Below are 24,101 nucleotides of genomic sequence, written 5' to 3' on the forward strand. Positions count from 1 at the left end.
GTTAATACAGGAATACCTGTAAGGGGCTAGCTCAACATTTCCCTTGTACTCTTGCTCTGTGGGGCGGGTCTGATTTCCCCTCTGCCCTGGGAAAGTCTTTTGGCTTTGGAGCTGCACTGGAAGGTGGCAGGAAGAATTGCCTCCAGCCTTCCCAGTTGCCCAGGTTTTCACTCTTAACAAAAAAGCCTTGTTTTTCTTCCCTGGACTGAAGTTTTCCCGCAGCTCTGCAAAGTCTCTAAAGCCAAGAAATCCACTGCTTTGGAGGACTGGCAATTCCAGTCCCTTCTGTTTTCTGCTATCATCCTTCCTGCCAAGCAGAATGAAAGGAGACGAGAAGCAAACCCATTTGGCCGTGTTCCACTGTCTAAGGAAAAAAGATTTTATGGGAGACGGGAGGATTATTAAGCACATGAGGCACGAAATGCTCAATGCATTTACTTCATGGAGTCTGTCTGTCTGTCTGTCTGTCTCGCCGCCACCTCCCTCCTCCATTTTGCCACCTAAGAGAGCACACCCATACCAAGACTTCCAACCCTGTGGGAAGGGGGCACTCTGTTCAGAGAGCTGGCACTAGCTCCTTCACCACTTGGCTGTGTGACCTCAGACAAAGGACTTCCCCATTCTGAGCCACAGCTTTCTCATCTGTAAAATGAGCAGATCTCCCATGCACCCTCCATTCTCAGCTCAAAGCACCTCTGAGCCCATGATGCTGTACCTAGTCTCATAACCCAAGCAGATTTGGAAAGAGGTAGGGTGGAATGTAAGACGGCCATCAGTCTAGGAGTCCAGACCCAAGTGAAGCAGCTGGGGGAGGAGGCAGGTTTCCCAGGCAGCCACGACCAGACTGTGGGACATGGATGCCGAGGAAGGGGAGCAGTTTGCTTGTCCCATGCCCATTTAGATCAGTCGCAAGAACAGACCTAAGGTACCTACCGCCCCCTCCAACTCCGTAGGCACCACACTGTCACCAGGACATGCCAGGCCTTTCTACCTCTCTTCCATTAAAAAAAAAAAAAAAAAAAAAAACCCTCAGCATCGTCCTTGAAACTTGGTTGAGAAATCCCCAACTGTCAGCCCCACCCTCCCAACCCCCCTAGCTAAAGTCCTTGAGGGCTCAGGTACAGGCTCAGACCCACACAGGCACATGTGGAGAAGCAGCCTCGGCCCTACAGCCTAGGGTGAGTTGGGGGCAGTGGCTGAAATCAGTCACGTCACGCTAGGTTGGCCTAGAACCACACACCTGCACCAATCAGATCATGCCTTCCTTCCAACCCCAGCCATTCCCAACAGTGTTGACCTATCAGGCACTTGGACTCCAGCTCCCTTTCCCCTCCCCCAGCCCTCTTGGGATGCAGCCCAGCTGCCTGCCCAGGCACCCATGCCCACCCTGCTTTTGGCCATCCTGTCCCCCAAGGAGCTGGATCCTCTTCCTTCTGCTGGGGTCCTGCCATCAATGAAGGACCAACCCCCTCAACCTTGATACCCTCTCCACCTGCCTTGCCTGCCTCCCGATGTGTTCCACCCCCTGGCCTCTGTCAGCCACTCCACCCAAGGAAGCCAGTCCACACAGGAAGCACTGAGGGTCCCTCTGGGCCCTGCCTTTCCCAGCTGAGTTCCTGGTTTCCGCCCCCTTCACATCTTCATCAAGCCTAGTCAGGACCCCAGCAGCTCCATGTGCCTGAAGCCTGGGAAAAAGAGGGATTCAAAGGACTCGCTCCATGAAGAGGCTCAGACGTCCACCAGGAGGTCTGCTCTCCCCACCCACCTGCCTGCTCAGGGCCCTCAAGCCCCCCCCCGCCCGCCCGCCAAGCCGGCTGCTGTCTTACCTTCTCCAGCTGGTGGACACCCTCCTCCACGCAGCAGATGGAGGCCAGCGTGCGGAGCGCCTGGGGGTACAGGCACCGGAAGCTGTCCTGTCGGCAGACCTTGAAGAGCGCTACGACCCCACCCTCCTGCCAAGAGAAAGAAGATGTCACGTGACCTCAGTGGGTACCCTCTCCTGGGGCTGATTCAAGAATAACTGACATCTGGAGTTCCGGTCGTGGCGCAGCTGAAATGAATCCGACTAGGAACCATGAGCTTGCAGGTTCGATTCCTGGCCTCGCTCAGTGGGTTAAGGATCCAGCGTTGCCATGATCTGTAGTGTCAGTCGCGGACGCGGCTCAGATATGGTGTGGCTATGGCTGTGGCTGTGGTGTAGGCCAGCAGCTGTAGCTCTAATTGTGCCCCTCGCCCGGGAACCTCCATATGCCGTGGTTGTGGCCCTAAAAAGACCAAAAAAAAAAAAAAAAAGAAAGAAAGAATAACTGACATCCCTCACTCACCAGGTGTGCTTTGGGATCTGCAGGGCAGCAGACTAGCCACCCCAAAATATGCCACTTTGGCATAAGGATTATTTTGAGCTGAAGGCAATTAAGAAGAAGCAGACAGAGTTCCTGCCATAGCTCAACAGCAATGAATCCGACTAGCAACCATGAGGATGTGAGTTCGATCCCTGGCCTCACTCAGTGGATTAAGGATCTGGCATTGCCATAAGCTGTGGTGTAGGTCACAGATATGGCTCAGATCTGACATTGCTGTGGCTGTGGTGTAGGCCAGCAGCTGTAGCTCTGATTCAATGCAGCCCTAAAAAAAAAGAAAAAAGAAAAAAAGAAAATATCTCTATCCTTCCTCTATTTGCCTAAAAGCAAGACATACAAAGATCTCTCTCCCCTCTCTACTAAGAACAAGAGTTAATCACTGGTGACAACTTTAGACTCTTATCAGCTTGAATTCAGCACCAGAAGAATCCACAGAGCAAACCCCACTAACCAACCTTTATTCAGTATTAGTTTCCCATATACGTGCCTTTCCACAGTTTGCCCTCTGGGCTCAAGGTTCTCTTCCTTTGCCTTATTACATCTTTAAAGATGTATTGTTCCTTTGCTAAGACATCATGTAAGCCCAAGTTCTAACCAACTCTGGGTTACCCATCTCTGACAGTTCCCATGTGTATGTACAGTGCACATGCTAATAACCTTTTTTTTCTTTTGTTAATCTGTTTTTTGTCAGCCCAATTTATAGGGCCCCAGCCAGAGAACCTAGGAAGATAGTAGTAAAAAATAATTTTTCGGAGTTCCCGTCGTGGCTCAGGGGAAATGAATCTGACTAGCATCCACGAGGACTCAGATTCAATCCCTGGGTCTCACTTAGAGGGTTCAGGATCTGACATTGCTATGGGCTATGGTGTAGGTCACAGACAAGGCTTGGATCTGGCACTGCTGTGGCTGTGGCGTAGGCCAGTGGCTACAGCTCTGATGGGACCCCTAGCCTGGGAACTTCCATGTGCCACGGGTGCGGCCCTAAAAAGACAAAAAAAAAAAGTGTTTAAAAAAAAAAAAAGGGGGAGTTCCCATCATGGTGCAGCAGAGACAAATCTGACTAGGAATCATGAGCTTGCTGGTTCGATCCCTGGCCTCGCTCAGTGGGTTGAGGATCCGGCATTGCTGTGAGCTGTGGTGTAGGTCACAGACAAGGCTCGGATCCAGCGTTGCTGTGGCTGTGGTGTAGGCCGGCAGCTGTAGCTGCGATTCAACCCCTAGCCTGGGAAATTCCATATGCCGCAGGTGTGGCCTTAAAAACACAAAAGACAAAAAAAAAAAAATTTCCTCCCCTTTGGTTCTTACACACACACACACACACACATGCATGCACATGCACACACAGTAAAATGCCTGCTCTAGAAATAATGTTACCCTTGGTTGTCTAAACTGGAAGTGGGATTCCCCAGATGCTGCTGGAGCTGGAGTGCAGGGACCAGGACAGGCACCTTTGCTGCGGCCAAGTTCAAGGCCATTGAGCACTACTTCTAGACTCCTGGCCACCCCTTCTCAGCAGCCACCATGGAGCAAGCCTAGAGTCTCGGAAAGAGGTTCTAGAAACAAGTCTGAGGCAGATGGAGGAAAGGGAAGCTGATGCCCCGTGCTGGTGCCACTCTGCCAGCGACCACCTGTTACTTCTCAGATCCTCCCCCCCACCATGGCAGGCGCACAGAAAGGAGGCTTATTTACACTCTGAGGATCATTTCTTTCCATTTTCAGGAAGGAAAAAATGGAAGTCCAGATGGCTGAAATAATTCACCCCCAATCCACATTGGTCTTGTTTTCACTCCTTTACTGCAATGTGTCAAAGACAAAAAAAAAAAAAAATCCTTTGGGATGGATCAGCTTAACTCCTGAGTGTGAGCAAGTAACTTTCTTTTCCTTTTGTGAGAGCAGTTCATGGCCACACCTTTACCTTGTGATGACTTCCCAGGAGAAATCTGGGAGGACTTCTGCGAAGAATCTGGGGGTGAGGAACGCAACCTAACTGGACAACATTTAGTAAAAAATCACCGAAGCCACCTTGGCTTCCTGAGCAAAGAGCCAACAAACAGATCACAAAGGTGACTCACCTGGGCTCCCAGCTAACAGGTGGCAACCCCACCGTGGACGTCCACATCCAGAGCAGGGGAAGCCGGCTACCCCACATCTTGTTTTGCCCTGTTTCCTGCCTCTCCCCTTCCCTAAGCGGGGGGGGGGGGGGGGGGGGTGTCCCTGGGGAGGGGGCGGGGCCGGCAGCTGCAGGAAAGAAGGCGTGAGCACCTGGTCTGAACTTGGCCCCAAGGTGCATTTGCCTTAAACCTCACCCCTCCTGGCTGTCACGAAGCCCATCGCCCTCTGTTCCCCAAACTGGGGAAAGTGTTACAGAAAAAAGGAAGTGGGTTCAGCAAAATTACTATATCCCCTATCAGGTATTGGAGAACTCTTTCAATAAAACATACATGAGGCACCAGGGACTGCTCTCCATCCTAGGGACGTGGCAGTAAAGGGCGGAAAGGACAATGTAGGAGTGACTGGAAGAGGCAGCAATGACCACTAGGACCCAGCGCAGCCTCACTGAAGTAAATCACCCCAGATCCCCCTTCCTCTGCATCCCACAGAGATGAGCCCCAGGCCGTTTTCTTTCTAAGGATGCTTACAACCACAGGGACCAGGATGAACGTGTCCGGCTCCAGAGGCGTTCAGGACTTCTGATATTTTCTCATCAGCTAAGAGTGATCCTCAACTTCTATATCCCTACTTCCTCTTAGGGTAGTTCATTTGGCGGGGAAGGGTCATAAATTCATTCATGCAGCACAAAAATATGAATGGTTCATTGTATGTTAGGCACGGTGCTGGGCACTGCCTTCATCCCTGTCCATACTGAACTCATGGTCTGGCAGACACAGTTCGAAGCAGAAAGAAATCTGGGTAGTGCAACGAAATGAGGAAAGGGGTGCAGGATTAAAAGAGCACAGAGCAGGAACTCCTGACATAATCTGAAGGGGGTTGTCGAAGAGTCAAAGAGAAGTGCTCAGATTTTATTTTATTTTATTTTATTTATTTATTTATTTATTTGTCTTTTTTCCATTTCTTGGGCCGCTCCCGCGGCATATGGAGGTTCCCAGGCTAGGGGTCTAATCGGAGCTGTAGCCGCTGGCCTACACCAGAGCCACAGCAACATAGGATCCGAGCCACCTCTGCAACCTACACCACAGCTCACAGCAACGCCGGATCCTTAACCCACTGAGTAAGGCCAGGGATTGAACCTACAACCTCATGGTTCCTAGTCGGATTTGTTAACCACTGAGCCACGACAGGAACTCCCCGAGAAGCGCTCAGATTTTAAATGCATGTCATTACTTGGACAAAAACATGCTCTGGTATGAGATAAGATACTAACCCCTCTGATTTCTTGCTCCACAATCCTTTATATCTGTCTCCCTACTTTCCCACAGTTCCGGAGACATCTGACAAAGGTTCCACATAAAGACCTTACTCAGAGAGTCACTGACATAAAATCAAATTATTCTTTAAAGTGAAAAGAAGAAAACAAGGTCTTCAGGGTCAGACTTGCTAGCCATTAGTGACTTCCCTCCAAATGTCAATATTTATATGCATCTATGTAGTTCCTATCATGGCTCAGTGGTAACAAATTGGACTAGTATTCATGAGGACGTGGGTTCGATCCCTAGCCTCACTCAGTGGGTTAAGGATCTGGCGCTGCCATGAGCTGTGATATAGGTCACAGATGCCACCGAGATCCTGGATTGCTATGGCTGTGGTATAGGCTGGCAGCTGTAGCTCCTGTTGGATCCCTAGCCTAGCAACTTCCATATGCCGTGCATGCGTGGCCCTAAAAAGCAAAAACAAAAAAACAGACAAAAACAATCTCATATGCATATATGTGTTTAAATATGTATGCACACATATATTTACATTTCTATTTAATCATACATAGTATAAATATTATTTGTATATGTACAGTGATAGATAGGCAGACAGACAGATAGATATAATCTGGAGCAGATAATGAAGAAACTGTCAGAGAAGGCGAGGCCAAGAGCCGGGGTCAATGTGGCAGCCTTCCTTTGGCTCAGGAGACACCACAACCAGCATAACTATATTTAAACCTCTGCACCCATTTGCACTAGATTCTCATTACATCCTTTTCCAAGGCTGAGAAAAATGGTCTTCCTAGCATTTTTAGCTACTAAGAGAGGAAGAGGGGGCAGAGTCTAAACCCCGACTGAAGAATTCTGGTTCAAACTCTGGCTCTGCTGCTAGTTGGTTACCTGTGGCTGAAAATGGGGTTGTGAAAGCTGCATGGCTCAGCCGCTGGGGAAACAATGAGTTAATGTACAGGAAAGGGCCAAGCCTCCAGTGAGGATGCCGGGACAGCCAGGTGGCGGTCGGGCTACAGAAGGCATCCTGCTTAGAAGGGTGTCTCATACTCTCATGAAAGGTGTCCCAAGGGCTGGAATACGTGGGAGGGAGAAGAGGCAGGAAGTGAGATAGAGCGGTTGCCTGGACCGGTCCAAAGCCCCCACAGAGGACCCCAAAGCAGCACTCAGCTTAGAGTGGACCTGGGAATCCGCCTGCGCTTGCAGAATCACACTGTTGGCTGGAGCTTGTTTAATTTTATAGAGAGCTCTGGGCTCAGAGCCCAGCTGTGTAATGGTATGCATTATTCAGACAGGCTTGGGGATAAGCTGTCATAAAGCTGGAGGAGGCCACTTGCAGGGCGTGTAGGCTAGTGGTGGGGGGATAATAGAGGAGCTGGCAGAGGGGTAATTCTGACAAAGCACAGGGGGTTTTCTGTGCTCTGCACTCAGGAAGGGAGGGGATTTGCCACCACCCATCACAGGAGATGGGGCTTATTCCTTGGCCTTCAGGGGAACCCAGGGAATGAGAGGATCAACCTTAGACAGGTTGCCCAAATCATTTCAGATGGTTGAATGGTCCAAAGACAGACCACGCTGGGCCCCAAGGAGGTGGGTGAGCAAGGCCACTAGGGGGAGCTACTTCACACCGGTCCCCATATTGGGCACATTTCCTGAGCATCGAAGGTGAGGATGCCCTGCATACCCGGGACACCCAGCCCCTGTGTTACTGTCGGGACTGGATGCTTCAAACATAGTGATGCTTCAGGGAAACCAGCCCTGCCATCTACCAGTCTGGGAAGTTGGGAGTCATCACGAATCTTCTCTCTGTTTCAACCCTCTTTCTACTCTCCTTCAAAGACCAGAGACAGAAGAAGGTTGAGTATCTGGAGTCAGATCTAAGTTAAAATCTCAGCTCTGGAGGTCCCATTGTGGCACAGTGGAAATGAATCCGACTAGGAACCATGAGGTTGTGGGTTCGATCCCTGGCCTTGCTCAGTGGGTTAAGGATCTGGCATTGCCATGAGCTGTGGTATAGGTTGCAGACAAGGCTTGGATCTGTTGTTGCTATGGCTGTGGCATAGGCCAGCAGCTACAGCTCCGATTTGACCCAGCCTGGAAACCTCTATATGCTACTGGTGTGGCCCTGAAAAGACCAAAAAAACAAAAACAAAAACTAAAAAACAAAAAAACAAGAGACCTTAGTGATGTCCTTGCCTGTGTTTGCTCTAAGTGTTTGGATGCTGAGAGCAGGGGCAAATTAACCATGAAGCTGATGAATTACCATACAACGCCCATGGCAATTAATGAAAACCACTCTGTCCTTCTCAATTTTGTCTTTTCCTCATGTGGTACTGCAGTGGCTGCAAGCAGTTTCAAAATCCAGCCAAGAACCTGAGTTGGGAGATATGTTTGATTTGAATTTGATGGCATGTGTGAAGATGAGGAAGCAGGGTGGATATTAATAATAGATACCATGTGAAGAAAGATTATAGAGGCTCCAAGGGCACCATCTTCTGGTCTCAGGTAGGAAATAAAATCAGAGGGGCTAGTCACTATGAACGATGGAGACAGCAAGGCCCAGAGAGGGGAGGTAATTCTTCCAAGGTCACACAGCAAGCAAATGCTAGAGCCAGGATAGGCTTCCTGAGCCGACTGTTCCCACCAAACCAGCTTCCTCATGCTCTCACCAGGCCTGTCAACAAGGAAGCTCACCTTGGCTATGATGCGGCACAAGGGAGCCCCCTCTTGGGTCAGGCTGAACAGGTTTCCTGTGGTGGATTCTGTGGTGTAGACATTGTCGGAGGCATCGATTTTTCTCACCAGGGCCTAAGAAGAGAAAAAAGTCTGATGGTTACTCACTTATCCCGCCTTGTTCATCTCCCTTAATGGAATACCAGTGGGTTCACATGCCTAAGAGGCTCCTAAAATCTCTCTCTATCCCTGCCCCATCCACGGCCCCACAACAGGGATGATAAAATTCCAGGTTTGGGGAAGACATGAGTCAGGATGAGGTCTGAGATACATTTCCGAAATATGGGATATGGAGTTCCCATCATGATGCAGAGGAAATAAATATGACTAGGAACCATGAAGTTGCCGGTTCAATCCCTGCCCTCGCTCAGTGGGTTCAGTATACGCCATTGCTGTGAGCTGTGGTGTAGGTCGCAGACACAGCTCAGATCCTGCATTGCTGTGGCTGTGGCATAGGCCAGCAGCTGCAGCTCCGATTAGACTCCTACTCTGGGAACCTCCATATGCTGCAGGTGCGGCCCTAAAAAAGCAAAAAAAAAAAAAGGAGTTCCCGTCGTAGCTCAGTGGTTAATGAATACGACTAGGAACCATGAGGTTGCAGGTTCCATCCCTGGCCTTGCTCAGTGGGTTAAGGATCTGGCGTTGCCGTGAGCTGTGGTGTAGGTCACAGACGTGGCTCGGATCTCAAGTTGCTGTGGCTGTGGCCGGGGGCTATAGCTCCGATTAGAGTCCTAGCCTGGGAACCTCCATATGCTGCCGGTGTGGCCCTAAAAAGCAAAAAAAAAAAAAAAAAAAAAGAAAGAAAAAAATATGGGATAAATTCAAATCCCTTGGGCATGGACAACAAATGTGTTTTATTCCAATCAATGAGAAAAATCAGCTCTCAACACTGACGGTCTCAGCAAGCCTCTTTTTGCTGTTGTGCTGGCTCCTAATGAGAAAGGAAACCATCAGGTAAATAAACAAACCACCAAGTTGAAAACCAAGGGATCACTACAGATATGACCAAAGAATTTGCTCATGTTGGATGGCTGTTGGCTAATGGCAAAGTCCAACTGGGCCACAGGTTCAGGAGATGAGTCAAAAGAAATTCTCCTCTGCAGAAGCTTCTTGCTAGAAATTCTCTTCTTGCAGTAGCTTCTCCACGTGCCTTGGGTGGAGAGTCAGGCCAAAAGGGCAACCTGGAATCCTGTCAAAGAGCGGGTACTGATTAAGGCTGAGGGATGGAAGGCTGGTGGCAAGGAGGCTGGGAATGACCAAGCCTAGGACCCCGGGAGGCTCAGGAAAGAGAGCAAATGAAAAATTCATCAACAAATGAGATATGAAGATTATTCCTAGAAGATTTGAGCTTGTTTCTGGGAAAAAGCTTTCCATGTAACTTGAAACCTCTTCATAATCAGCCATTTGTTTCGAAGCATATGATTCATCAATTATAAATGATTCCTACCTGCTAATTATGCTCTTTGCCTGTGTTTCTCCTGGGAGGCGTGGCGATAGAGATGACGGAGTTTTGCCTTTGGGGGTCTCGGGCGAGAAAGTAAGAGCTCTGAGAAGGCCCAGGTGCAGTTTCAGTGGCTAATTATTTTAAAACTAAAAATGGATTTGTTTTGGGAGTTCCCGTTGTGGCGCAGTGGTTAACGAATCCGACTAGGAACCATGAGGTTGCGGGTTCGATCCAGGGGAAAAAAAAATGGATTTGTTTTGAATCAACCCTGCTATTATGGAAAAAGCATAAAGAACCAGGAGATCGGAGATCTAGTGCCAGCTTGTCTTTTTTTTTTTTAACACACTGTGTAGAAGTGTCTATATGATCAACAGCATGGGCTCTGGAGTCAAATTGCCTGGGTTCCAACCCCGGCTCTGCCACTTCTGAGTGCCCCAGAGCAAGTTATTGAGCCCTTCTACATCTCAGTTTATTTATTTAACTGATGGCTTCTGTTCTCCTTAAGAGCCAGCAGTAAGTTGGTGGGAATAACAGCTTTTTTCTCTTATGATGGGGATTTTTTTTTTTTTTTGTCTTTTTGCCATTTCTTGGGCCACTCCTGCGGCATATGGAGGTTCCCAGGCTAGGGGTCTAATTGGAGCTGTAGCCACTGGCCTACACCACAGCCACGGCAACGCGGGATCCGAGCTGCGTCTGCAACCTACACCACAGCTCACGGCAACACCAGATCCTTAAACCACTGAGCGAGGCCAGGGATTGAACCCTCAACCTCATGGTTCCTAGTCAGATTCGCTAACCACCACGCCACAATGGGAACTCCATTCTTATGATGGTTGTATCAATATCTTAAAGTTGCTATATATATATAAAGAACTTCTAGGAGTTCCTGTGGTGGTGCAGTGGTTAACGAATCCGACTGGGAACCATGAGGTTGCAGGTTCGGTCCCTGCCCTTTCTCAGTGGGTTAAGGATCTGGCGTTGCCCTGAGCTGTGGTGTAGGTTGCAGATGCGGCTCAGATCCTATGTTGCTGTGGCTCTGGCGTAGGCCAGTGGCTACAGCTCTGATTTGACCCCTAGCCTGGGAACCTCTAGGTCCTAGAAAAGTGGTCCTAGAAAAGACAAAAAGACAAACAGACAAAAAAAAAAAAAAGAGAGAGAGAGAGAGAACTTCTAACTCAGCACACAGAAGCAAGATAAAAGGGCTAGCAATTACTATATTGTGAGCTCTGGCAATTGAGACAAAGTCCCTTGGCCTCAGCATCCCCATCTGTAAAATGACTTATCTTAAAGGGGTGTGAGGCTCAAGGGAAATAGCCCTTCCATTTTTGTCTTTATTCAAAGTTAGAATTCTTCACACACAGCTGTAGGTACTTCTACCTATAGCAGTCGAAGATGAAGTGTGTAATTAATCAAACTACATTAAATATTAAAAAAATTGTGCCCTAAATAAATGCCTCCTGTAAGATATTTAACAAAACGTAAAATTAATAACCAAGATGGGTCACCGCAAATCTCTATAATGAATGTATTTCTTAGAATCCTTCCCCATTGTTACCGTAAGCAGTTATATAAACGACATCAGTGCTAACATGAAAAAGCAGATTTTACATATTGGGGTCCTGTACCTAAATGATAATTACCTAATGTTCCTGATTAGTATTTGCACTCGAAGCAAATTATCATTACGTTAAACTGTTCAAACCCAATGTCTTTTGCAATCATCTGCTATTAGACCATTTATGTCTGAGGATAATTTCTTGTCTTTACCCATCTATATCATAATCACACCTCGGATATGTCTCAGTGAGTCAGCTCTCTGACAATGAGAAGCTGTAAGCACCCTTCACACAAGGATAAATTTGGAAAGATAAGAGATCAAAGGCTCCGCTGAAATCATCAGGGCTCTAAGTATCACCATGCGTCAGAGCTAGAAGGGCTCTCAAAAGTTTTGTTCAAGATTGTCTTCCGAGTTGAGAAAACTAAGACACAGAAATCGGACCCAAGTTATACATTTGATACATGGAAGAGCTGGTCCTTAACCCCTGTGAATCTGACTTCCTATTTGCCAAGGTCAGTGAAGCCATGTCGCTCAAGACCGGTGGAACCTCCTAGGAACTAGCAGAGATGGAAGTCTCAAGACAAGGAGGAACTCAGCCTTGGGAGCAGCTCTCATTAAATGGAAGAGTGGCCCCCCATCCTGGTGCCATTAGCATCTATAGCACTTCAGCCTGTGACAGCCAGAGCGTCTGTGCAGGGGCCAGAGGTGACTGAGACCCCCACTCCTCTCCCGCTGAGTCCACCACCTTGTTCCTGCCCAGGCCCTCCTTCCCCTGAGTTATTCCCAGCTGACAGTGGGCACAGCAAGGGCACCACTGCCAGCCCATGGCTGCGGCAGGGGACGCCTCAAACAGGTGATTCTGGCTTGAAAATCCCGAGTCTCTTCCTACTCAATTCTCCCTACCCCTTTTCTCGCTCGCCTGTCAGGCCCGCAACGTGGTTTTCCACCACCTGCTCCTGCTTCCTCCCCTTTATTCTTCCCAGACAGCTCTGATCAAATCCTATCTCAGTGTCAGTTTCAAATAAACACAGTCTCTAAAATCAGGTTTTGTCAGGTAATCGAGAAGGAATTGGAAAAGTTTCCAAAAAAAATGCTTTGCTTTACATCATGAGAAGAGTGGTGAGAGGGTGGAAGCAAAAAAAAAAAAAAAAAAAAGGAAGACAGACCCATGAAACCGAATGACAAAAAAAAAAAAAAAAAATTGCTAAGACAGACAGAGTAGGCAGATATGAAACAGAAAAATAGGATCTTAAAGACAAGCAGAAAGGGATAACAAAGGGTTAAGGAGATGCACAGAATCTAACCACTCTAAAAGAAGACTGCAAAAAGGGAGAGATCGTTTTAATTGTTTTCCCATTAGAAAGAGGGACCAAAGCTCAGCTATATCAGGAGGGATCAACTCTCAAACATTATCTTGGGTGAAGTTGCTCAGAAGGAGGTAGAGATAGTGTGAAGCCTCTTTCTAAAGCTTCAGGAAAAGCCTCCATCATTAGAAACAGGGCAGCCCAGCCATGCAAAGGGATTACACAAATGTAGGTAGTTAATGGCCACAAAACTGGGAGTTCCCCTTGGGGCACAGTGGAAACAAATCCAACTAGTATTCATGAGGATGCAGGTTCGATCCCTGGCCTCACTCGGGGGATTAAGAATCCGGTGTTGCCATGAGCTGTGCTGTAGGTCACAGGTGCAGCTCAGAGCTAGCTAGTGTTGCTGTGGCTGTGGTATAGGCCGGCAGCTAGCTGTAGCTCCATTTTGACCCCTAGCCTGTGACCTTCTGTATACCGCATTTGCAGCCCTAAAAAAAAAAAAAAAAAAGCAAGGAAAAAAAAAAGATGGCCACAAATTCTCTGCTAAGCCTCCCATAGAGACGTGGGTTCGAATTTCCCCCCTTTTGAAGGTGGGCTGGACTCCATGACTTGCTTGACTAGCAGAAGCCAGCACTTGGTACAAGTAACATTGCAGGACTTCCAAGGTTAGGTCATAAGAAACCTAGAAGGGCCACCTAGACTTCTTGGAACATTCTTTTCAGGGCCCTGAGCTACCAGGTAAGAAGGTTGAAAACTTCTGAGACTGTCCTGCTAGAGATGCCACGTGCCACGTGTACGATTCCTGATCGACACTCTCGGCTGAGACCAGCTTTTCAGCCCACCCCTTCAAGGCACCATATGTGTGACAAAGCTATCTAAGACTCTCTCAACCATCTGCCAGCTGAATACCCCCGAGTGACTTCTGTTGATGCCACATGGAGCAGAAGAATTACTCAGCCAAGCCCTGCTGAAATTCTCAACCTTTAAAATTATGAGAAATAATAAAAATTGCTGTTGGGGTTGTTTGTTATGTGTTAATAGAATTCTGGAATACAAGACAAAATTACAGATATCAGCATGAAATATCCAAATGATTACTAGATACATTTCAAGAGAAAAGGTTTTTAACATAAGGATATAGAGAACATTTTGGAGAAATGCATGAATTTCCTGGGGAAAGGTGCGGAAAGATGAGACATACTAACAAGGAGACAAAAGAATAGCTAAATCTAGGCTCGGATTAACCTTTGGGAAAATATCCCCTGAGTAGGCATATCTAATGCAGAGAGGCAAAAACGGGTAAGGGCTCTTAGAACTGGAGGTTTGGGGCAGATCCAGACCTTAACTGATTTCATGGCTCTCAAGAAGAGAAATCCTGAAATCTAAAACAACACTTTTGGAAAACAAAAGAATGTGCCAGAACAGAAAGAGAAGTCAAAGTGGGAAAGCTGCTCAGATCCAGCAAATAGGGCTCATTCTGTGACTTAGGTAAGGAAAGAGACCCATATGAGAAGTGGGGTAAATGGTGAGAAATTCAGCTGAGTCTCCCTGAAAGGAGTAGAGAATTAGAAGAGAGAAAACTAAAGGCATAATTCATTATTAGAGGAAAAAGAAAGAAGAAGAAGATGTAGCAGAAAACTGTTATTCAAGGCTAAAAATATTCCAAAGGAATGGGAAGTCGGTGTTCTGAGAAGTTCATGGCAGAAGGATGGGTTCTTACTAGGCCCATAAGGGACTAGACTTCAGGAGATCACAAGAAAACCATCCCTAGAAGAAAGGTCTTAAGGCCTATGCAATTTTCAGCAAGAGGCAGAGACAATAGCCATTATATTATAGAACTAGAGCACCTGTGTATCCCATATCAATTTTTTTTTCCCATTTAGACCTAAAGAATTTTTTTTTTAATATTTAGCCTCATGCATATTTTTAATTGGACAGGTAAATTTCTTCATCATAAGTGTACAGAACAAAGTTGGAAAGAATGTACTCTCCAGACTATAAATATTGACATAAAACCATTACATCATGCTTTTAGATGTAGTCAGTGAAAGCTAAATACCAAAACAACTTGATAGCATCATCATCCACTTAAAAATACATGAATAATCTCTTTAACATTTGAACATTTTTCATCTTTTCTTTTCATCCTTGAATTTATATTTCCATTCCAACCTTCCCTCAGAATTTTATCTTAATGTAATACATTTGTTTAAAAGTGTTTTACTAATCATCCCTTATCGTGTCTGTCATTGAAATTTGAAATTTTCTTTTATTCCCTGTGACTTGTAAGGCTCTAAGTGTTTAAAAATAATCTCTTCTGAGTTAAATTAGTGCTATAATTATTATCAGTACAATTGGTCAATACAACATAGATGATAAATTTTTATAAATAATTATAAGTCTTAAAAGTGAAAATTTGACTATAAATGTATCTCTTAATGAAATGAATGAGGCTTTGTATCCTTTTTAGGCTCCCTAGTTCATTCACTTGTCCATGGTTGAATATCGGCTTAGTGCTATATTTTTAGATGGAAGCCCTGGAAAACTTTGTTCCCATAAATTCCATGAAATGAGGAATGGAAGGAATTTGTGTAGCCAAGCTATTTACCCTTTGAGCAAATTCTCAGTTATGTAATCACAAGGTGATCTATCATCAAACACTATTTTAATGATCTGCCAACTGCTAACTCCTCTAAATTGGTAGAAGCAAAGAACTGGAAACCATTTGACTTGCAAAAGTGTTTGTTACCCAATCATTAGAGGCATTCATTCACTATCAATTTCTGGGAAGAATTCCAAAGTACTTTACCAAGACTTACCAAAGAACTACTAATAACACCCACTACTCTTTCACTTAGAGAACCTTGGATTATCCAAATTATTCAGAAAGGATTAGGAAGATCAAAATATTATTAATTTCATTGCCAATACAATTTTAATCAAATATTTTATGTGTTTCACATATGTTTTATAAAAACATTGAGGCTACAGCTTTTGCTTGTTTAATATATGGAAAATATCCATCATACAACCTAACTGGCAAAGATTGCTCTTATTTAGTCAAGCCAATCAGCCAAGTCAACTTAGCTTTTTCTCAGTATAGATCTGACTTCATTTTTAATTAAAAAGTGTTTAATATGTGTTCCAAGAAATGCTAAGAAATGCTGACAGATAATTATGGAAATCATTCCATAAGGGAAAATGCTAAAAACTGTCAATATTAAAATAATGTAGATCTAAAGTAAAATTTGATTTACTTGAATATGTTCTCAAGCCAAGATAAAACAATTTATTAAACTTTTCATAATGCAAAGTAATACATGGCTATCATTGTAAATTAATTATAAGTCTGGGAATATGACAAAAGACATTGTATTCCTTCAGTAAATACATGTATATATGTATATATATACTAACCTTTGGTGTTCATTTCAAGGAATAAGATCTGAGAATAAAAACGTCCAAAATCATTCAACTGTTTTTAGTAGCTCTCATGATCAAATTTCTTGTGTAATTAAAAAATGAGAAAAGTATCATACTTAAATCTAATTAGTTCAGCTGCTAGGAATTAATTATATCTTTTGCTAACAGGAAGTAGAAATGAGTATAAATATTTCACAAAATGTTTTGACAAAATAGTCTTTAACTGCTTTCTTCAGTAATGTGCATCAAATCTGAAAAGAAAAATCATGCAAAACTTGTAGCTGTGAATTTTATCTAGTAAATCTTGAAAAATGTGGTCTTTCTCAAAAATATTCCAGTTACATTTAAAAGAACCATTATCATTCACCTTTAAAGTCTTTGGCTCTTCAAAGGTACTTTTCTTTCCAGCTAATGACACATCTTAGAGTTGAGCATAAGATACAGCTGAGAGGAAGTGCTTGCCTTGAAAAAGTGCCCCCTGCCCCTGCAAACCATTTTGAGTGTTTGACTTGTCCTACGTGTGCTTTCTCTGCTTGGTCTACGGAGAATGTCCCTCAAGAGCTATGCGTGATTTGAGAATAAATGGAAATGGAAGGGATAGTTAACTTCCCATCACACACACACTCTCTCTCTCTCTACCATTCTATATTTCTGGATTCAGAAAATCCCCACACTGGGCAAAATGCACAATTTCTAATGTTTTCCTCAGCAGAAATATTTAAAAACATGGAAATAAAACATGGAGGCCTAATGGTTTATGGTTTATGAATGCAGACTTCTTTTTTGTCTGATCCTCCCACTCCCACTCCAAGGTTTTTGCAAAGAGGGGCAAGGCACTGTAAGATTTAGGATGAGATTTAAGATTTTCTTTTGGAAAATAATAGAGGGGCTAGTAAAAACTGTATAGTATTGGGAGGATTGTTTTTAGGAAAGAAAACAAATGAAAATTTAAGATCTGGAAAGTGATTTCCTTAAATGTACATGTTCTTGCATTTCTCCTAGGAAGTCTTTGGGAACCTGAAGAACGCAATGCATCTGAATCGACAGACCCCTGGTCCAAGTCACTTGAAGCAACCCAAATCATTGCAGTCTGTGGTGGCAAAAACATGTTTAGAGGGGAGCCTGAAATTAAAATCTGTTAGGAATTCCCACTGTGACTCAGCAGAAATGAAATCTGACTAGTGTCCATTAGGACGCAGGTTTGATCTCTGGATCCCTGGCCTCGATCAGTGGATTAAGGATCCGGCCTTGCTGTGAGCTGTGGTGTAGGTTGCAGATGTGGCTTGGATCCCGCATTGCTGTGGCTGTGGTATAGGCCAGCAGCTACAGCTCCAATTCGACCCCTAGCCTGAGAACCTCCATATGACATGGGTGTGGCCCTAAAAAGACCAAAAAAAAAGAAAAAAAAGAAAGGAAATGTTAAAAACACTGGATGGGAAAGAATACAAATCCAGCAAGCCCTTGTGAAGGAATTACAAATCCTGGCTTTGCAGAAAGAAGAAAAGAAATCACTTGCCCTTCTTGGAGAAAGGAGACATTTTTCTCCCATATATGGTAAACATCATACCACAATTAACCTATGGTGGATGCTTTCCGCCAGTGAATGTTCACCAGTCCTTATGGACCACAGACCACTGAAATTAACCGACCTCCTGCTGCAGATGCAATCAAGACAGTACCTATCACTGACCCCCTTTCTCTCAACTGCAGATGAGTATGAGCTGAGGTCAACCCTAAGGAAAGCATCTTAGGAAGACACGTTGACTGGAATTCCTGCCCTAGGGATTGCGGGTTGGCATGTTTTAACTTTCTGTGAGCGTGTAACAGTAGTGCTCTGATAAAATTGTGTATCCAAGGTGCTGATGCTCTGGGCGCTTTCAAGTAGGGTGGGGAAAGACCAGCACAAATTGAGAAGCCCTGAAGAAACCCCTCCCATTGCTGGAGAGACAATCTGGGCTCTAGCTGCTCAGGAAAACACGACTCCACACATACACTGGGATGAGACCCTCCTGGCTAAAACGAACAGAATAAGACAATTACAGAGAATTCTATTAACCTAAGAATCTTGGACTTTGAATCATTCCTAAGAGTAAAGGGATGCTGGGTTTGGTGTTTTGTTTGTTTGTTTGTTTTGTTTTGTTTCTTTCACTTTATTTCCTCCTGGAGAACTTCAACATGAGATAGGAGACCATTTTAAAAATTTGAACATTTTTCTATTTCTCATCCGGCAGATATGTTTGGATTATCCTTATCCTGCCCTCAAGTCACATTGCAGCCTTTGATTATCTACATTAGACACTATAGCTGAGCAAAATCTGAGTGAGAAATAAAGAAGGAAAGCAAATTTTGAGCTTTAGTTACAAACTCTCCTTAGAGTCAATTTAATGAGCATAACATTATGAGTCATTTCCAAGACTGCTGGGAGCAAAGTCTAAATTGCCTACTGTGATTCCAGAAGGATGCACCAAAGAGTAGAGGTTGTTATTTTGGGGGATGACTCAATGAAGGTGAGAAAAGACAGCCCCACAGGCAGCTGACCTCCTCCTCCAAGGTACCCGGCCATACCCCTGCCTGACCGCAGCCGGATGGATGAGGCCATTAAGATAACAGGATGAATGATGAACACGGAGGGGGTAATCCCTGGTCCCCACTCTTCCTGCTCCATTAGGCAGGGATTTCAGCAACATGACCTCTGCTGGCCTCACTCTCCACCTCCTTTCCATGTCACCTTGCCAAGGGGGGTAGGAATGAGTCAGTGAGTTTGGAAGAAGGAACTGGGTCCATTCAGCTTAGCACCCACCTCTCTTCTCTTACGAAGTGTCCCTGAGGTCTGACAGAGGTCAGATGGATGGATGTTTGTGCCACGTGAAGCTGAGTAAGGATTCAAAAGTACAGGTGAGAGTTAATTTATTCACCAGTGTCCTCTAGAAGTTGTCTTCAGGTAAATCAACTTTTGTAAATGAAGTCTTTTCCTCCTACCTCCCAGTGGCTAATCCTTTAATCTGAGAAATTCTAATCCTTCAGGCTCGTTAATTCCCCATTGGTCACTCCCAACAGTTAAGCTTTAAATTTCCATGCCTACCAAGCAGTTAAATGACCTCACTAAACAATTAGTAATTAGGTGATTAGGAGGCTCTTTTTAGCAAAGCTTGTTAGCGTCTCTTAAGGTAGCTCAGGTCTCTAGTGAAGAATGCTTTGGTTGATGCAATCAGAAGAGTGCCACCAATTATGCCTAGGTTGTCTCACTGAATCCTAACAATAACCCACAGTAGAGGTGGGGAAACTGAGGCCATTACGTAACTTGCCCAAGTCTGCATATCCAGCAAGGATCACAGTCAGGATTTGAAGCCCGATTTGCCTCCAAACACCACACTCAATTCACTACCCCAGGAGGCTCCCATGCCTTGAACTACATACTATCAAGACTGGAAGAAACCTTGCAAGTCACTCAGTCCAACCTCCACCTACTGCCAATGTCCTTCCAGGGTGCTTGCCCACCTCAGCGGCAGCCCCTTCTATGATGGGGTAGCCCTACTGCTTTGCAAACTCCTTCTTCCAAGGAATATCCTATAGATTCACTCCACTGGCCCAAGGTCCTTTTTCCCTTTGGGCCCTAAAGCACAGAACTTTGGAAGTAACAGAGTGTCCATTCTTAGACTGAACATCCCTGCTCCTCCAACGATTCCCCATGGACCTTGATCCTAAGCTCTTCTCCATCCTCCTAGGAACTTCCTCTGAACACAAAGCATCAAGTGTTCTGTTCAAACATTCCTCCAGGCTCCTCTCTGCCCAACCGCTAACTTCAATACCCTCACTCATTGCTCTTTCAATTTCATCACCCACTTCGGTCCCCGTGTTCCACTGGGTCCCTCTGGGACTTGATGCTTCCCTTTGGGACCCTGGCCCCAGCTTGAACCACCACCAGCCCCTACACGTGACTTTCACATCTACTTATCAGATTTAAGTGCCAGCCTCTCAGCACCCCAGGGCTAGCCCTTCCTTCCCTTTGTCCCAGACTCTCGGGGCAGGGAGGGTGAACTCCGCAGACTCTTCTGGGTCTGAAGCGTGAGGGGGCCCAGGGCTAGCTTCATGGACCAGGAGGGGAGCCAGGCCAGAAGGGCCTGGGCCATGTCAAAACAAGCCAGATACACAGAAAAGAGAGCAAGGGAATTCTGGGCTAGGTAGAAGGGGCGAGTTTGGAGAGAGGCCCATGTGGGAAGGGATTTGTTATTTGTGGAAAGCTTTTATTTGGTGGTGGGAAAAGAATGGCAAATATGTAACACAATATTTCTGTAACTAAAAATAACATGGAAATACCTTTCCTAATGAAAACCGTATGGAATCAGCTTTTTCTGGAAGGCTTTTAAAATAGGAAAAGGCAAGAGAAGGAAGGAACATGCATTTAACCCATACTATGTGTTAAGCACTTCTCCTATGCTGTTTGCTGAGTCATCTCACTCTTCTTCTGGGGAAGGTTTTCACTTTATGGATGAGGAAATTGAGGTTAGGGAACTTGAGCTAAGTCCCATGATGAACCACAATTTGAAAGTGGATCTGTCAGGTTCCAAAGCTCTTTGCTCCTTCTCGAAACAAGCACCAGTTTGCCTAGAGGCAGGGGCTGGATTAGCTGACCTTTCTTGATTCTTCTCTATTGCCAGGATTTTCAGAATTGACTTGTTCCCAGCAAGTGCCCTAAGCCCTTTAGAACATTAAGGTTCCACGGAGTGTGCTGTGAACAGTAATTCAACAGGGAAGATTTAAGGTGGTGGGAGCAATCCTGAAGGTACAATTGGGAGATGCCCGGCTCTGCTTCCGACCTTGCTGTGTGACCTTAGGTCAGTCTCTGCCCTCTCTAGCCTCTAGTTTTCACATCTAGAAAAAGCACAGGTGGGCTAGATGCTCTGGAGGACCCAGTTCAGCTCCGATTGTCCTATCTCTCAGGTGTTAGAGCTCACTTGGGGTCTGAGAATGCTGTCCCCCAGGAAAGGCCACTTCAGAGCTTCCCTGAGCCTGGCCCAGTCCCTCTGCCCACCCCTGCCACCCAGCCTGCACTGACCTGCACTTCCCGGGTCAGGGCCAGCTCCAGGAGCTGCCCAAAATGCTGGCCCAGCATGCTCAGGGTCTCACTCACGCAGGCCTTCATTGACTTTAGGACGTGCTCATTCTCCACCTGGAGGCACCTGGGGAAAGAAACCCTGGGTGAGTGACTGGCACTGGAAGGTGGTCAGCCCAGAGCCACTTCAGGGGCCAGATCTGGGCCTGCGGCAGGCCTGGCAGCAATACAAGTGGCCTGGGAAGAGGACATTAGCTTCTGGGGAGTCAGAGATGGAATAGTCCAAGGCTGGCTCATCCTCTGGCTTCCAAGTATTCCGAGAAGCGCTGGCCTGAAAATGGAGCTAGCAGACCATGTCATCAGGAAGAAAGGCCATTAGAAAGCAGCCACATCCATACACAGGGCTTCTTCCTGGAAGAATCTGCCATCACTGTGGCCAGAGTCTAGGGGTGGGGGGTGGGGACCACAGAGGAGGGATGCAGGTGGGCCAGGCATGCCATGCTCACTCTAAAGGTGTATGGCAATGCCTGTGACCCTTTGAGAAATGACTGCCTACAGTATACAGACAGGAGCCTTGAAAATTTTCTCCCCACACAGGAAGATCAAGATCAAATCTACCCTTATGGCCTGAAAATATTTCACACTAGGCCAAAGACCCATGGCAGCCCTAGGACTGTCAAGTTCCAGGTTTTTCTTTCTTTCTTTCTTCTTCTTTTTTTTTTTTTTTTTTGGTCTTTTTGCCATTTCTTGGGCCACTCCCGCAGCATATGGAGGTTCCCAGGCTAAGGGTCTAATCAGAGCTGTAGCCACTGGCCTATGCCAGAGCCACAGCAACGCGGGATCCACACCGTGTCTGCACCTACACCACAGCTCTCGGCAACACCGGATCCCTAACCCACTGAGCAAGACCAGGGATCGAACCAGCAACCTCATGGTTCCTAGTCGGATTCGTTAACCACTGAGCCACGACGGGAACTCCATGTTCCAGGTTTTTCTCCCAAGGGATGGGAGGGGCTGGATGGGGTAAGGGAGAGTGTCAGCACACACCCAGGGGTGCTCGGATGCAAAATTAAGTGTGTGTCCACATCCAAGTATAGATGTGTGTATGTTTATGCATGTGAGATACAGCAAAGAGGGTGTGAGTGTATTTCTGTGATTGTGTGAGTGCGTGTGTATATATCTATGTGTGTCTGTGAAACCCTTGTCAAATGCGTGTGTGAGTATAATGGTGTGTTTTCACCTTGCCTAGGCTCTGGAGATCAAGGGGCTTCCCAAAGCTGTAGGAAAACTTTTCCTTGTTACAATCCTCAAGAATCCTCTTTCTGGAGTTCCCCTTGTGGTACAGCAGAAACGAATCTGAATAGGAACCATGAAGTTGAAGGTTCGATTCCTGGCCTCGCTCAGTGGGTTAAGGATCCAATGTTACCATGAGCTGTGGTGTAGATTACAATCATGGCTCGGATCTGGCATTTCTGTGGCTGTGGTGTAGGCCAGCAGCTGTAGCTCCAATTTGACCCCTAGCCTGGGAACCTCCATATGCCGCCGGGCCACTCTTCTGCTTTTTACATCCTGCCTGGGACCTGAACATGGGGCCAAAAATCTCTGTGGAGTCTTTTAAGGTTGCTGATGAAAGTCAGCGAAAGGTTGGATGGAGTTCCTGCTGTGGCTCAGCAGGTTAAAGGTATCCACAAGGATGCAGGTTCGATCCCTGGCCTTGCTCAGTGGGTGAAGGATCCAGCGTTGTGAGCTGTGGTGTAGGTCACAGATGTGGCTCAGATCTGGTGTTGCTGTGGCTGTGAAGTAGGCCGGCAGCTACAGCTCTGATTTGACCCTTGCCTGGGAACCTCCACACGCCGCAGGCGCAGCCCTTAAAAAAAAAAAAAAAAAAAAAAGTCAGCAAAAGGAAATTCCCCGACCACCACTACCCCCACTGGCCCTGTAGGAGAAGATGCCAGCTCCTTCCCCTGCCTGATTTACCCAGAGGCCAGATTTACCTCTCTGTGACCGCCGACAGCTCTGAGCACTTCTCCATTAGCAGCTTCTCAATCTGCAGAAAAACAGATCAATTTTATTCAATTCAATAAGCATTGGTCAAGGACCAACTGCTGAGCTGGGCCCTCCGGGACATAAAGATGAAGAATCAAACATCTGATTTGGACAACAGGCACATAAACTACAACACAGTGTGACATGAATGACAGAAGAGATCCTTGTCAGCTGCTTTGGGAGCTCAAAAAAAACAAAAACAAAACTGGGCAGTTAGTTACACTGGAGGATCTGGGAAGCTCCAGAGAGGAAGGGGCATTTTGGCTGGGTTTCAAGGAATGAATAGAAGTTTACTGTCTGCAAAGTGGAGCAAGGAACAGGGTAGGGCACTAAGGTGCACAGTCATAGCCAGAGGAAAGAGGAAATGAAGGGGGAATTTTTCAATGGTTCACTTTGGACTTGGAGAAGATTCATGGGTTTTGAGGAGTTCCCGTCATGGCACAGTGATTAACGAATCCGACTAGGAACCATGAGGTTTCGGGTTCGATCCCTGGCCTTGCTCAGTGGGTTAAGGAGCTGGCGTTGCCGTGAGCTGTGGTGTAGGTTGCAGAGGTGGCTCGGATCCCGCATTGCTGTGGCTCTGGTGTAGGCCGGTGGCTACAGCTCCAATTCGACCCCTAGCCTGGGAACCTCCATATGCCATGGGAGCGGCCCCAGAAAAGGCAAAAAGACAAAAAAAGACAAGAAGAAGAAAAAACAAACAAACATGAGTTTTGGGCATTACCATCGTGGTGCAATGGAAATGAATCTGCCTAGGATCCATGTGAATGCAGGTTGAATCCCTGGCCTCATTC

The 24,101-nt window shown here is 46.1% G+C and overlaps 1 protein-coding gene across 1 annotated transcript in view; it reads right to left on the minus strand.

The window, feature by feature from the left end:
* Positions 1-24,101, minus strand: part of INSC (INSC spindle orientation adaptor protein) — a 168,075-nt gene that overhangs the window by 71,606 nt on the left and 72,368 nt on the right. The window contains exons 4-7 of the mRNA XM_047776215.1: positions 23,256-23,308; positions 21,265-21,388; positions 8,438-8,551; positions 1,827-1,952 (exon numbers count right to left, since the gene is read on the minus strand). Of these exons, the coding sequence (XP_047632171.1) occupies positions 1,827-1,952; positions 8,438-8,551; positions 21,265-21,388; positions 23,256-23,308 (417 nt within the window). The remainder of the gene's footprint in view (positions 1-1,826; positions 1,953-8,437; positions 8,552-21,264; positions 21,389-23,255; positions 23,309-24,101) is intronic.

Source organism: Phacochoerus africanus, chromosome 4 (assembly GCF_016906955.1).
Source record: "Phacochoerus africanus isolate WHEZ1 chromosome 4, ROS_Pafr_v1, whole genome shotgun sequence".
Taxonomy (NCBI): Eukaryota; Metazoa; Chordata; class Mammalia; order Artiodactyla; family Suidae; genus Phacochoerus; species Phacochoerus africanus.